The sequence below is a fragment of the Macaca mulatta genome, chromosome 1 (assembly GCF_049350105.2).
Source record: "Macaca mulatta isolate MMU2019108-1 chromosome 1, T2T-MMU8v2.0, whole genome shotgun sequence".
In the NCBI taxonomy this organism is placed as follows: domain Eukaryota; kingdom Metazoa; phylum Chordata; class Mammalia; order Primates; family Cercopithecidae; genus Macaca; species Macaca mulatta.
Window position 1 is genome coordinate 219267624 of NC_133406.1, and position 15955 is coordinate 219283578.

General features: G+C 40.2%; 1 protein-coding gene, 1 long non-coding RNA gene and 1 pseudogene across 42 annotated transcripts in view; 1 reads left to right on the top strand and 2 right to left on the bottom strand.

The window, feature by feature from the left end:
- Nucleotides 1–15955, top strand: part of USP48 (ubiquitin specific peptidase 48) — a 106190-nt gene that overhangs the window by 44320 nt on the left and 45915 nt on the right. For 19 of the 40 annotated variants that reach the window (XM_077971224.1, XM_077971218.1, XM_077971025.1 and 16 more), the window contains 3 exons: nucleotides 4075–4254; nucleotides 11477–11605; nucleotides 12587–12736. In XM_077971224.1, coding sequence (XP_077827350.1) covers nucleotides 4075–4254; nucleotides 11477–11605; nucleotides 12587–12736 — 459 coding nt within the window. The remainder of the gene's footprint in view (nucleotides 1–4074; nucleotides 4255–11476; nucleotides 11606–12586; nucleotides 12737–15955) is intronic. The other 21 variants (XM_077971038.1, XM_015130323.3, XM_077971091.1 and 18 more) reach the window with 2 other exon arrangements.
- LOC144335604 (uncharacterized) overlaps nucleotides 1–15955 on the bottom strand; it is a 60880-nt gene that overhangs the window by 10450 nt on the left and 34475 nt on the right. The window lies entirely within an intron of this gene.
- Nucleotides 2838–2894, bottom strand: LOC114675014 (U7 small nuclear RNA; annotated as a pseudogene).

The window sequence follows — 15955 nt, forward strand, 5'->3', positions numbered from 1 at the left end:
AAATGTCAAAATTTTTAATGCTGTCTGTTGGTAATAAAGTTACAGCTACTGCTAATACCTGTGGATTACTGTCTTCATTAATGATATAGGGAATATTATTAAGATTCCTTTGTATATGCTCCTTCCAGCTTACCCAATAGCAACTTCTCTTTTTCAGTGATCTTGCATTCCACCCTTGTTCGGCCCTTACTCAGTGCCTTACCTTGCCTTGTCCTTCTATAGTTGAAATTTCATGTATCTCAGCATATTTTAGTTTTTTCTTTTCAAAATTTGAAATATATCATATTCCTAAAAGTTCAAAATGCAAAAATGCATGGCTTAGTGAATTATGAATTATGCGTACTCCCCAGATCAAGAAAGAAGAACATTTCTGGAACCCCAGAAGCCTCCTTTTGTGCCCCTCCCAGTTGCACAGTTAAAACCACCTTCCTTCCCTTAAGTGTAACCATTTTTCTGACTTTCATGTGGAACGCTTCTTTTATTTTTTTTCTTCTTTAGCATTTTACTATAGCATGCATCCCTAAACATAGCTTACTCTTTTTTCTCCTGGGATATTGCCAGCCATAGCATAACCCATAATTAAATCTTACTGTGCTGCCCCTGCTTCTTTACCTGGGTTATTGAAGGTAGTGGGAGAAGAACCCCACTGGTGACTCCTCCAGATCCTGCTGAGTCTGTGATAGTTAACAACCTTATCAAACTTTGTTCCTCCCAGACCCTGCAATGTCTTTGGACACTGCTACCTTCTGTGTTTTCAGCTGAGGTTTCATCCGTTGGACACTCTTGTGTTTGTGAGAACTAGGTCCCGCTGAGGTTTCTGGGACCCAATGTACTCCCATACTCTGGAGGCTGATGCATTTTTAGAGAATCCTGGGCTTTGGCTCCTCTTCAGCCTCCTTTTCTTTTCTCTTCCTCTCTTCCTTACCCATTGTCTTGCAAAACGAGGTGCTTTTGACCAATTAGGGTCAATAGAGCCACAAAAAGAAATGTATCACCGTTCTCAGTTACTGATCTATTTAAAGTGAGTTGTCATCAATATTTGTTCACAAATGTATTAAAGGTATCCAGAATATTTAAAAAAAATTTTTTAACCACTTTAAACATTAAAAACACCCAGTTTTTATAATCCATTACTGACAGTGTTGGAATATTGTTCAGGATGATCTCTCTACCTGAGTTGGTTGTTGCAGTGTTGTTTTGTTTCTTCTGTCCGTGGTTGTCTTTGACTGCGTGCTGCTTATTGCACATAGAGAATTATTTATGGGGATTCCCCTAGGGGTAGGATACATGCCATCTCCTCTGCAAAGCCCTTAGGTTTATTTCTGTCAGGCATTTGGGGCCTCTGCTGGTTAGGTATGATCACAGAGTTCAAGGCTTGAGGTTCCCTGGCTTACACAGACTGGAAGAACTTGGTATGGGCAATCTAACACCATGACATTTCCCCCTCCTTTTTATTTCTGCTGCTCTGTTCAGGACTCAGGAGTTTTTCTTTCTTTTTTTCTTTTTTCTTTTTTTTTTGGAGACAGAGTCTCGCTCCGTCACCCAGGCTGGAGTGCAGTTGTGCAATCTTGGCTCACCTCAACCTCCGCCTCCTGGGTTCAAGCGATTCTCATGCCTCAGCCTCTCGAGTAGCTGGGATTACAGGTGTGCACCACCCATGCATGGCTAATTTTTGTATTTTTAGTAGAGACAAGGTTTCACCGTGTTGGCCAGTCTGGTCTCGAACTCCTGACCTCAGGTGATCCACCTGTCTCGGCCTCCGAAAGTGCTGGGATTACAGGCACAAATGAGCCACTGTGCCCAGTCAGGAGTTCTTATGGTTCCCTGAGGTTAGGAAGATAGGCCTTTTCTGGCTCACCTTCACATGAAGTAATGGGGAGAGTGCATGCAGTAGAAAGAACAGTGGGGGGTGATTCCAGGTAAGCCCTAAAATTGGAGTATGAAAATGCCCCCTAAGGCAGCCTGGGCCACTAATACTAATAATTAACCTAGAAAATATAACATGTATTCTTAACTCTCCAGATAACATCTTTACCCTCAACGATCTCAAAACATTAAGCAATCGACACTCCCCTAAATTATTTTTAAGATAGTCTTGCTCTGTCATCCAGGCTGGAGTGCAGTGTGGCACGATCACGGCTCACTGCAGCCTTGACCTCTCAGACTCAAGCGATCCTCCCACCTCAGCCTCCTGAGTAGCTGGGACCACAGGTGTATAGTACCATGCCTGGTTGATTTTTTTAAGTTTTTATAGACTGGGTCTCTCTATGTTGCCCAGGCTGGTTTTGAACTTACGGCCTTAAGCAATCCTCTTGCCTTGGCTCACAAAGTCCCGGGATTACAGGCATGAACCACCACACCTGGCCTATTTTTCATATGTATTTTAGTTCTACCTTTTTTAAAAAAGAAACTTACAGACTATCTTGTATAGGAATCCTGGTGTTGACCCACCTCCTTTGTTTATCATTCTTTGCATTCTGGACGAGTTTTAAAATACTGAATTAGAGCTTATAAAATTCTTTTAGTAAGGGTCTATGGGTGAAAGATTCTTTTCACATATTATTGTCTGAAAGTATCTATTTTGTCCTTGTGGAATTCATTTTCTCTAATCATGAATGGTTACTTTTACTCATTGAAGATATCATTGAAGAAGATAGCATTCTGTTGCCTTGGGGCATCCGTTGTTGCTGTTGAAAAGCTGGTTGCAGTCTAATTCTTGTTTCTACAAGAGGCCTGTTTTATTTTGTCTAATTTTAAGACCTCTTCTTTGGTTTTGGTGGCTTGCAGTGTCACTGTGACCAATTTTGGTTTGTTTTTTTATTTTGATTCTTTAAAAATCTGGTTTTCTAGTAGGAAAGCCTGCTAGACAAATTCTAAAAGAGCTGTTAACACTTGGTTTGATTTTTAATTGATTTATTCTTCTCACCTAGGGCATCTGAAAATTTTCCAACTATTACCTCTGAATGCTTTTTCTCTTTTCCCTTTCCTTCTGGAATGCCAGTTAGATATGTGTTAGATTTTCTTACTCTATGCTGCACGACGCCCAACTCTTCATTGCTTTGTCCTGCATTCTGCATAATTTCTTCAGCTCCACCTTACACTTTATTCATTCCCTGTTCAGGTGAACCTGATCTGAGGTTAAACCATTTTATAGAGTTTTGACTGTCGGTGACTATGATTTCCATTTCTTGGAGTTTGATTTGGTTCTTAATCATTTGATTTTCATTTTCTGTAGTCTCTATTCCTCTTAATCTCATCATTTATTTCTTTAAATATACTTAAAATTTTATTTATGTATTTGCTGTTTCCACTGACTGAGGTGAAAATCTTCATCAGTTTGATTTTGCTGCTGTTTGCTACCTCACAGTTAGAGTGACTTGTGTTATGTGACGTGTGTGTGTGTTGACGGAACTCATTTCTTAGGACTATCACTCGTCCCAGGACCACATCAAACACAACTCTTGGCTTGGGGTTTTTCTGACTTCATAGGCAGTGTGAATTCATAGTAAAGAAATCTTTTTGAGGGCTGGCTTCTTATGAAGTAATGGAGATTTCCTTTTGGTTTTTGATTTTTACCCCTAGGTCCCAAAGTATAAGTTTTCATGACTTGCTGTCAGTTTTTGCCAAAGCATTTATCTTCTCTTCTATAAACAATAGCCTTTTCATTTGACATTCGTGCCTCCCTGGTTTGTGTAAGTTTTAATTTTTGTAACAGATCAGAGAGTATGAACAGCCGATTCTTGGGACGCGTGTGGCCTCGCTAGTCTGTGCTGAAGAGCACAGTATGTAGTAGAGTAGCTTATACTCCCTGAGTGCCCAGGAGGCCATAGTTTTTCAAAAATCCATGTATTTTGCAGAGGCTTGGAGAGTTAATACAGTGTGCTTAGAGTGTGTTTAAGAGAGTTAAGGGAGTGTAAATATACATTATTTTGTAAAAGTAATTTGTAAAAATTTTAGGTGACATGTTTTTAGTTACACCGCATGTATAAAGATTCGTAAACATTACAATTCAGGCTCAGGATATAAGAAATACTGTTATCCAATGTTTCTTTTACTTTCTCCCTTTCTCTCCAGGTGGGTCCTATGTGTATGAACTCAGTGCAGTCCTCATACACAGAGGAGTGAGTGCTTATTCTGGCCACTACATCGCCCATGTGAAAGATCCACAGTCTGGTGAATGGTATAAGTTTAATGATGAAGACATAGAAAAGATGGAGGGGAAGAAATTGCAACTAGGGATTGAGGAAGATCTAGGTAAAACCTTTAAGTTGTGAGTGCCCTTTTAAAATATAAATTTATTTAGTAGAAATATTTGTGATAAATTATTATGGCTCAAGATTATTATGTTACAGACTCTCAAGGATATTTGCATTTCTTAAACACATGTGAAATCACTGAACATCTTGTATTAGCAATGCTTGTTTTTCAGTTTTGTGTTCTTTTCGAGTCCGTGTCTTACTCTGTTGCCCAGGCTGGAATACAGTGGTACAATCATGGTTGACTGCAGCCTAAACCTCCTAGGCTCAAGTGATCTTCCCACCTTAGCCTTCCTAGTAGCTGGGCCTGCAGATTTGTGCCACTACACCTGGCAAAATTTTGTTTTTTTTTTTTGTGACAGAGTCTTACTCTGTCATTAAGGCTGGAGTGCAATAACACCATCTTGGCTCTCTGCAACCTCTGCCTCCTGGGTTCAAGCAGTTCTCATGACTCAGCCCCCTGAGTAGCTGGGATTACAGGCATGTGCCACAATGCTCAGCTAATTCTTTTTCCTTTTCCTTTTCTTTCCTGTTTTTTTTGGTCACTCTTGCTGCCTTCTCTTTTTTTTTTTTTTTTTTTTTTTTTTTTACTCTTGCTGCCTTCTTGTCCAGGCTGGAGTGCAATGGGAAGATCTCGGCTCACTGTAACCTCTACCTTTCGAGTTCAAGAGATTCTCCTGCCTCAGCCTCCCAAGTGGCTGGGATTACAGGCATGTGTCACCACGCCTGGCTAATTTTGTATTTTTAATAGGGACACGGTTTCCCTATGTTGGTCAGGCTGGTCTTGAACTCCTGACCTCAGGTGACCCGCCTGCCTCGGCCCCCTAAGGTGCTGGGATTACAGGCATAAGCTACTGCACCTGGCCTTAATTTTTTCTATTTTTAGTAGAGATGGGGCTTCACTGTGTTGGCCACGCTGGTCTTGAGTTCCTGGCCTCCAGTGATCTGCCCACCTTGAACTCCCAAAGGGCTGGGATTACAGGCGTGAACCACCATGCCCGGCCAACCTGGAAAAAATGTTTAAAACAATTTTTTTGTAGAGACGGGGTCTCACCTGGTTGCCCAGGCTAGTCTCGAACTCCTGAGTTTAACAATCCTCCCGCCTTGGCCTCCCAAAGTGTTGGGATTATAAGGCATGAGCCACCACGCCCAGCCAACAATGCTTGCTTTGTAAAATTTTAGTTAAAAAAGTTTACAATTGGCCGGGCGTGGTGGCTCAAGCCTGTAATCCCAGCACTTTGGGAGGCCGAGGCGGGTGGATCACGAGGTCGGGAGATGGAGACTATCCTGGCTAACATGGTGAAACCCCGTCTCTACTAAAAATACAAAAAACTAGCCGGGCGTGGTGGCGGGCGCCTGTAGTCTCAGCTACTTGGGAGGCTGAGGTGGGAGAATGGCGTGAACCCGGGAGGCGGAGCTTGCAGTGAGCCGAGATCACGCCACTGCACTCCAGCCTGGGAGACACAGCGAGACTCCGTCTCAAAAAAAAAAAAAAAAAAAGTTTACAATTATTTTGTTCCAGAGATGGTTTTCATAGTGTCATGTTTTCAGTAAAGCTTGAAGGCAAATGATCAGTTTTTAATTACCAGGCTTATTTAAGTGGGTAGGGGAGGATCATAGGTATTAAGTTAATGATGATGAATAGTAGATTTAATGTAGTAGGATTAGTAGTTGTTTTCCTTGGGTCAGGAAATTTATTTTGGGGAACTAACTGTAGCAGGTAAACTTTGTTTTTCCTTCCTTTAAGTATCTTACCCAAATCCTTGAGCAGTGCTTCTGTGGAGAATGAGCTGGTTGCTACTGTGTAGTGGTGAGGTCTCCCATAAAGAGTACTTCTTGAAATAGTGGTGAGGTCTGCCATAAAGAGTACTTCTTGAAATAGTATCCTAGTATATACTTTCATCACCTCAGTTGTCTTGGGCCTAAGTACCCATTTATTTTCCAAAGGAATGGACAGTTTTTCTACCTGGAGCCGTCTCCTGAGCTGTTTATCACTTTCTTCCCATTGTCTGTCAGACAGGTATAGGCAATTGTCCAAGGGCACAGGCTTTGTTCTGGAAATCCAACACACAGCCTAGTGAGATGACACATGCAGACTCACAACTGTGGTCATCATTTCACAAGAAAGTGCTAAACAGCTTTGGATGAGGTTCAGACTATGGTATCTGAATCAGAGAAAAGAAATGGGAGTAAGTGTGTGTGTGTCTCCTGCCACTGTTTTTTCTTAGTGGGTCAGAGACATTTATTCAAGGTGTGCAGTAGGCAGGAGTGTAGCAGTTGAGATTTGCTTTCAAGACACATGCATCATCTCTACAGATAATAGATTGTTAAATCCATTCATGTAGCTTGGAGAAGTCATTCTTTCACTTTTAAATTTTATTTTCTTTACTTTTATTTATATATATTTTTTGAGACAGAGTCTTGCTTTGTTGCCCAGGCTGGAGTACTGCGGCATGAACATGGCTCACTGGAGCCTGGAACTCCTAGGCTCAAATAATCCTCCTGCCTCAGCTTCCCAAGTAACTGAGACCACAGGTGTGATCCACCACACCTGGCTAATATTGTGATTTTTTTTTTTATAGAGACAGGGTCTCCCCGGGTTGCCCAGGTTGCCTTTGAATTCCTGCCCTCAGACAATCCTCCCACTTGGCCTCCCAAAAGTGTTGGCATTACAGGCATGAGCTTCCGTGCCCAACCTGTTTTCTACTTTTAAATAATATTTCTGTGTTTACAGAATTTCAGCAATCTCACTCCCATTTTACCTAAGTAAAACTCAAATTCTAAACATTTGCTTATACAGTATGTGTTTTCATTATGACATTCCTACTAGGAACAGAATTGAGATAGCACATTAATTGGGTTGAGCGAGGTGGCTTACACCTGTAATCCTAGCACTTTTAAGAGGCTGAGATAGGATGCTTGAGCCCAGGAGATCAAGGCTTCAGTGAGCCATGATTGCACCACTGCACTGCAGCCTGGGCCACGGAGTGAGACCTTGTCTGGAAGAAAAAAAAAAAAAAGAACTTTAAATTGTGAAAAGTTATGTCTTGGTTTTGACTGTTTTTTATTGTTTTTTTTTTTTCTTTTTTTTAAAAAAATCTGTCTACATTCTAGGATTAAAAGCATTGTTAAGGCTGTCTTAAATATGGGTAGTCCTAAATTTTGAAACAGTTCAAGAAAACACTAAACACCCATTGGCATCTCATTCCAGTGTTTTCATAACTCATTATTTTATGCAGCATATAATTTAGCTTTCATCTTTTAAATCAAAAATAGAAAATATTTTTAAATTTCATTAGACGTTCATTGTTATGTTGTATCCTGAAGTTTTATGAATCATTTTATATTCCATCTTATACAAAATCATGAACATCTTAAATCTTGGGTACTTTTTTTTTTTGAGATGGAGTCTCCCTCTGTCAGCCAGGCTGGAGTGCAATGGCACGATCTCAGCTTACTGCAATCTCCACCTCCCGGGTTCAAATGATTCTCTTGCTTCAGCCTCCTGAGTACCTAGGATTACAGGCGCATGCCACCACGCCTGATCAATTTTTTGTATTTTTAGTAGAGACGGGGTTTCACCATGTTGGCCAGACTGGTTTCTTTTTTTTTTTTTTTTTTTTTTTTTTTTTTTTTTTTGAGACGGAGTCTCGCTGTGTCACCCAGGCTGGAGTGCAGTGGCACGATCTCGGCTCACTGCAAGCTCCGCCTCCCGGGTTTACGCCATTCTCCTGCCTCAGCCTCCGAGTAGCTGGGACTACAGGCGCCCACAACCGCGCCCGGCTAGTTTTTTGTATTTTTAGTAGAGACGGGGTTTCACCATGTTAGCCAGGATGGTTTCGATCTCCTGACTTCGTGATCCACCCGCCTCGGCCTCCCAAAGTACTGGGATTACAGGCTTGAGCCACCGCGCCCGGCCTCAGACTGGTTTCAAACTCCTGACCTCAAGGGATCCGCCTGCCTTGGCCTCCCAAAGTGCTGGGATTACAGGCGTGAGCCACCGCGCCCAGCCTGTTACTCTTAATTAGGAATGGATGACTAATCTTCTCTTACCTGTACATGTTACTGGTATTTTAATTCCCTGTGACAGTACAGTGATCTTCCAACCTTTTTTTGTTCACATGTTGTCTGTAAGACTGTTGAACATCCAAGCATGGGTGCAAGGGAAAACAAAAAAAAATTGAACTTTTTTTTTCTTTGCACATTTTAAAATCTAACAAATTTCATCATAAATTTTAAGCAGCTCCAGATGCTGTAATTTATGACATAATAAACACCAAAACTTAAATTGTAACATCACTCTTTTATTAATGTCCAGATGACATTAAATACCATAGAGATTTTATGTCCACCAACATCCTTTTCAAGGATAACTGAACAGGTCTTATTTTATAGTAGGCATTTTTAACAATTCAGTTTTCTTCTGTACTACTATTTCCATTACATTTACCCTACAGAATTTTATTCTAATGGAATATAGTAAGTTTTTTGTGACTATAAAACTCTGAATACTTAAAAAGTACTTCTGGATAGAGTGCTGTTTTTAAAATTATGACTATTACTACATAATTGATAAAACTCATAAAAGTATATTATAAATTTTTTAAACAGTAAAACTTCTCTGTAAATGTTTTTTTTTTTTGGTAAATATATCTTAATGTGATAGATGAGTCCTTTTTCTGTCACTGGCTGAGAGGTTATATCTTTCTTTTGTGACATGGGAGTCAAATGATTGTGAAAAGAAAGGTAGAAACCATCATGGGACCTCAGTGTTGAGGCAGATCCATTTTAGAAAAGCACATGGTGAATTGAGGATCTGGTAACTGGATTTCCTTAGAACTGCCCATAACCTTTTTTGTTCTTTTTGAGACGGAGTCTCACTCTGTCGCCCAGGCTGGATTGCAGTGGTGCTGTCTTGGCCCACCACAACCTCTGCCTCCTGAGTTCAAGCAGTTCTCCTGCCTCAGCCTCCCAAGTAGCTAGGATTATAGGTGCACATCACCATGCCTGGCTAATTATTTGTATTTTTAGTAGAGACGGGGTTTCACCACATTGACCAGGCTGTTTCGAATTCCTGATCTCAAATGATCTGCCGCCATAACCTCTTACCTCTCAGAAAGTTACCTGGAACACTGAAACCCAATTTGAAAATCGTTTTCATGTGCTGTAGTTGCCATCTGAAACACTTCTTGTTTTCCACTTGCTGTTTATTTTATAGAGATTAGTGGCTAATGTTTCTGGTTGTTAGCATTTCATTCCTTTTGTTTTTTCTTTTTTGAGACTTAGTCTTACTCTGTCACCCAGGCTGCAGTGCAGTGGTGTGATCTTGGCTCACTGCAACCTCTGCCTCCTGGATTCAAGTGATTCTGCTGCCTCAGCCTCCTGAGTAGCTGGGATTACAGATCCCAGGCTAATTTTTGTAGTTTTAGTAGATATGGGCTTTTACCATGTTGGCCAGGCTGGCCTCGAACTCCTGACCTCTGGTAATCCACCTGCCCCGGCCTCCCAAAGTGCTGGGATTACAGGCGTGAGCCACCGCACCTGGCCCATTTCATTTTTTAAAATGATGCTATTTTAGGCTGGGTGGGGTAGCTCACGCCTGTAATCCCAGCACTTTGGGAAGCCGAGGAGGGAGGATCACCTGAGGTCAGGAGTTTGAGACTAGCCTGGCCAACATGGTAAATTCTCGTCTCTACTAAAAATGCAAAAATTAGCTGGGCGTGGTGACACATGCCTGTAATCCTAGCTACTGGGGAGGCTGAGGCAGGAGAATCACTTGAACTGGGAGGCAGAGGTTGCAGTACACCGAGACCGTGCCATTCCACTCCAGCCTGGGAGACGAGTGAAATTCTGTCTCAAGAAAAGAAAATATGCTATTTTATTTCTTTGGGCAATTAAATCAAGTCTAGATTTATTTGTATTATTTTGACTAAATTGAAGAAAATCTGTTTACTAAAATGATTACTGAGCTAATTTTTATTTTTCAAACTGTACATATACATTTTATATTTGCTTTTATTAAAAAACAACATTAGGCCGAGGTGGACAGATCATGAGGTCAGATGATTGAGACCATCCTGGCTAACACAGTGAAACCCTGTCTCTACTAGAAATACAAAAAATTAGCCGGGCGTGGTGGCAGGTGCCTGTAGTCCCAGCTACTCAGGAGCCCGAGGCAGGAGAATGGCGTGAACCTGAGAGGCGGATCTTGCAGTGAGCCGAGATTGAGGCACTGGACTTTAGCCTGGGCGACAGAACGAGACTCCATCTCAAAAAAAAACCAAAAAACAAAAAAACCACACACACACAACATTAAAACAAATACTTGTGTACCAAGCAATCATTAAGAATAAAAATATTTCAGCCAGGTGCAGTGGCTCACGCCTGTAATCTCAGCACTTTGGGAGGCTGAGGCTGGCAGGTCGTGAGGTCAGTAGATCGAGACCACACTGGCCAACATAGTGAAACCCTGTCTCTACTAAAAATACAAAAATTAGCTGGGTGCGGTGTTTTTAGAGAGACGGTTTTCACCATGTTGGCCAGGTGTGAGCCACCGCGCCTGGCCTATTTTGATTTTTTAATTTAATTTAATTTAATTTAACTTTTTCTTTTTCCTGAGACAGAGTCTCGCTCTGTCACCCAGGCTGAAGTGCAGTGGTGTGATCTTGGCTCACTGCAACCTCCGCCTCCTGTGTTCAATCAATTCACTTGCATCAGCCTCTCAAGTAGGTGGACTGCAGGTGCGCACCACCACGCCCACCTACTTCTTGTATTATTTGTAGAGACAGGGTTTCTCCATGTTGGCCAGGCTGGTCTTGAACTTCTGGCTTCAAGTGATCTGCCCATCTTGGCCTCCTAGAGTGCTGTGATTACAAGCATGAGCCACTGTGCCTGGCTTCAGTTAAGTTTTGTAATTTAAGACTAACATAAAAATCAGCTTATGGCAATAGTGATTTTTTTTGTTGTTGTTCCAGGTTTGTTCCCCAGAAAAACGTATTTTCTTTTTACCTTTTAAAAATGTAATGTGGTTGGCAGTAGCGGTAGTAAACTTTTTTAAATATTAGAAGCTAAAGAGCCTGCCAAATTTCTATGGCATTCGAATGTTTTAGATTGGTATTAATGTCTCTTGGGTGTATGTTTTGGAAATTGTTTTCTATAGCCCTGCTAAAGAATAAACAAACTCTAGGCACTTAAGGTACCTTTTGATTTCTCTATCTCAGCAGAACCTTCTAAGTCTCAGACACGTAAACCCAAGTGTGGCAAAGGAACTCACTGCTCTCGAAATGCATATATGTTGGTTTATAGACTGCAAACTCAAGAAAAGCCCAACACTGCTGTTCAAGTTCCAGGTAAAGCAGTTTTCCAGGATTATATCAGGCAAATGTTTTAGAATGCCATACTCAAAGATGAATGATAACTAGTGGATTGCTTTTAGTTATTATGATGAATTGATTTCTTAAGCTGAATGTTGGTGAAAGTAAATATCAATTGCAAATTTACTTTTAAAAAGTGAGCTTCTGAAATAAAGCAATGCAATTATTAAAAAATCAGGAAGTAATCAAAACATGTATTTAAAGTATAATTTGGTTTTAGTTTGTTCAGTTTATAGAGTATTTGTGAATTTTATTCATTTATCTGTAGATTTCCTAGACTTCATAATATAAAAGGTAGAGTTGCTGCTGCCCTGAAGACAGTCTTAGTCATTTTACTCAGCACTTTTCTAAGTTTGGTGGCATCATCTATTGTTTTTTATTTATTTATATTTTTTTGAGACAGAGTCTCACTCTACCGCCCGGACTGGAGTGCAGTGGTGCAGTCTTGGCTCACTGCAACCTCTGCCTCCCAGGTTTAAGCAGTTCTGTGCGTCAGCCTCTGGGTAGCTGGGATTACAGGTGCATGCCACAACGCCCAGCTAATTTTTGTATTTTTAGTAGAGACGGGGTTTCACCATCTTGGCCAGGCTGGTCTTGAACTTCTGACCTCATGATCTACCCGCCTCGGCCTTCCAAAGTGCTGGGATTACAGGCATGAGCTACTGCGCCCCGCCTGGCATCATCTTTCTAAAGTGGTGATTTTGAGCCATTCAGTTGTTCTGGGAGGCTGATGATGTCATGGAGAGCTAAGTGGGGGGAATCAACTTAGTATTATTCCAGTGTCTGTCTTCAGTTTTACTTCTACCTTCAGATTGAAGGTTTCTAGCAGACAGGGAGACCATAGTTGGAATTTCTGACAATGTTTTAATCAGTATTTGATATGATTTAGAGATTAGCATGGTTCACTATATTTGAAAACAAGGATAAAGTTGTTTTTTGACTTTCTGTTTTGAATAGCCTTTCTTCAAGAGCTGGTAGATCGGGATAATTCCAAATTTGAGGAGTGGTGTATTGAAATGGCTGAGATGCGTAAGCAAAGTGTGGATAAAGGAAAAGCAAAACACGAAGAGGTTAAGGAGCTGTACCAAAGGTTACCTGCTGGAGCTGGTCTGTAAGATATTCTGGGACAGCACTGTTGCCATTAAGTGCCTTGTTTTTTTATGTTCACAAATGTATATGAAGAAACTTTCTCAAACTTACTCTTTCTAATAACCCACTAAAGCCAGCTTAAACACTCTAAAAGTGCTTTGTAAACCGACAATAACTTGATGTGTAGCATTCCATATTATTTCATTACGTTGTACTTCTAAAAATGGGAAGCTGTTAATAAATTATAACATTTAGGTCAGCACTTTGCATCCATGAGTATTGTAGATATTTATATTTTGTGAGATATTAACTTGTTTAAGAAAAATCCGATTGGATTACTATGGAAAAAGCAACTTGCCTGTTCTGTTTCTTTGCATACTTTGTGACCTGACAGTTTTAACAGACATTCTATTATATGAGTAGTTTTTTTTTGATGCTATTAGATTAACTTGAAGTTTAATACCAAATATTATGCTAAGAGGAGAAAAGCTTTCTGCTGACCCCTGATTTCTTAGAAATATCCTACATAATCCAGCTTATCCCTTTTCTGTATATGTTTATTCAGGTTTACCTGGTGTCTCAAAATGAAACCAAATTAAGCCTTTTTAAAGGCTGATGTGCCATTTGTATTAAATTATCTGTCATTTCAAAGACATGAATTTCCCAAGCCTAATTCCTACTTAAGGAAGAGAGACAATTTAGTCCTCACTTTAGAAAATAAATACTTAAGCATAATTGTACTTGTGGTTTGTCTTTTTAATATCTTAATTTTCCATTACTAGTATAACTTTAAACAAAATGTAAACAAAAATTGCTAAGTCTATAAGAATAGATTTTAACTGAATTTTAATTTGATTCTGACCCTTCTTTGTAATCTGTTACTTCAACTCTGTCCAAGGGTTGGGATTATCCTAAAGAATTAAACTGACCTTAATTTAACTGGAAATGATTTGGGAATGAACCCATGATTCAAATCTCTAAATTTATAAGTCTTTGTTCAAAGGTGTCGGGACCTAGAAATCTATTTTCCAAACTTTATTCATGGTTTCCTGTGTCCACTGGACAAGAGAAAGGGACTTAACTGGGTCTAAAGCGAAATACTCATTTGAACCACTCTTTAGAACTATGGAGTTCAAAGATGTTATGTGTCAAGTTAGCACTGTGCTTCCTTTGGCTGTTTTCATTCAGCGTACAGGCACCTTATGTTCTTAGAATATGCTTATGTTCTTAGAATATTTCTCTGTGTTATTTATACTTTTACCAATTATGAGCTATATAATTATTTTCCATTTGCAGTAAACTTATATTGTAGAAATTCCACATTGTAAAATTATGTAGAATCTCAAAGTTAATGAGCATGGTTTTGTGCTGGCAAGAGAAATCTTTCGTTATGCATTTTCTAAATCTTATTTTTGTGTGTGAACATATTTAAAGAAAGATCACTTACCCTAAAATTTAAGCCTCAGTAGGAACATGCTTTTGGCCCTTTTTATTTCCATTGAAATATACTTAAATTTATCTCTAGGTAAAGTGTTTCAGATGTTTTTAATGCTGTAATTGTTCTAGACCATATAACTTTCCTAAGAAAATGTGTCATGTTCAAAATCCAGGTGTTTTTTTTTGTTTGTTTGTTTTTTGTTGGCTTTTTTTTTTTTTTAAGAACTTTAAACCAAAATGTATATTTCCCTGTGGTAAATATTTTAATATTTTGCTTTCCTCATCAAATGCTGAGGTTTCATACAGTCCAGTATCTCCAGCTTGATAATGGGAGAGTTCTCCCTCATTTGGAGTTGATTATATCCATGGCCTTTGGAAAGCAAGCCTTGTAGTTTACTGAATCACAAATACTAGGGAATATATTTGAGGGGCCCACTCAGAGTCTTTTTCTAGTGCAGAAACATCTGTAGTGTAAAAACTTTGCCACCAGCAGAATCTGCCTTAACCATGAGACTTGTGCTCCACTTGTATTCTCAGGCAAGCTCTTGGCAGAGGTCAGTGCAACTCTTTATGATGATAGAGACTGAGAATGGAAAGAAAGACAGACTTCTGTGAGCATAGTCACTCTTCCCTCATGGAGCCCACAGCGCACTAAAGTGAAATCTGGAAAACTTGCTCAGTTAGTAATAAGCATGGTATTAGATTAGAATTATAGGCCTGTTCTCTGCTTTCTGTCTTCCTCCTCTTACTATAAAACCATACATCATTTTTCTAATTATTACATCTTTCATTAAATTTATATTGAACGATTCAAAAACCAAAACAACAAGCTTTCCTCGGAAGTTTTCTGTGAGATTGGAAAATGTTGTCTTTCCTTTGAGCCACGTTGTTGCTGGACAGTCAGGCCACAGTCACCCTAGGCTTTGAATTCCTGCAGACGTACCCTGGCAAGGAGGGCTTTGTGCATTTTGAGCTTTCCTAGATTCCTTTCATTGTGAGGGCCGGGATTCTTAGGGTGTTTTCTTCAGTTGGCAGTAACAGATACTGCTGTCTGTCCGCTCCTCCCCAGCTGCTGGGGAGACTAGAATGCCTAGTGACTTATTCTTGAAGGTTGCTCTTTATCACAATCCTGTTTTTTCTCCTCTGATAGCCTTTGTATTACTTACCATTTTAATCTAATTGACTGTCCTTGGGAAAAGATTAGAGTATGCTAAGCCCTTTATTTTGCTCTCGGAAAGGGATCATTTATCTTTGCATTCCCCAGATACCCAGCGTACTCTATCCCTGGCAGATTAAGCTTGATAAATGGCAAATAAAGTTGGGAGGCATTTTGAATGCAATTAGCCTTACCATGATATACTGTAAAGTGCTGCAGCTGTGTTACATATACTGCGTCTTAAGGTCTCCTTTTTTTTTTTTTGAGATGGAGTTTTACTCTTGTTGCCCAGGCTGGAGTGCAATGGTGCAATCTCAGCTCCCCACAACCTCTACCTCCCGGGTTCAAGTGATTCTTCTGTCTCAGCCTCCCAAGTAGCTGGGATTACAGTCATGCGCCACCATGCCCAGCTAATTTTTTGTATTTTTAGTAGAGACGGGGCTTCTCCCTGTTGGTCAGGCTGGTCTCGAACTCCACACCTCAGGTGATCCGCCCGCCTCAGCCTCCCGAAGTGCTAGGATTACAGGCGTGAGCCACCTTGCCCAGCCAAGGTCTCCTCTTTTATATAATAAGGTTATGTAAATGTGTCATTAACTTTTCCATATCTCTTTTCTTCCAAAAAGCTCAAAATGCTTCACATAGCT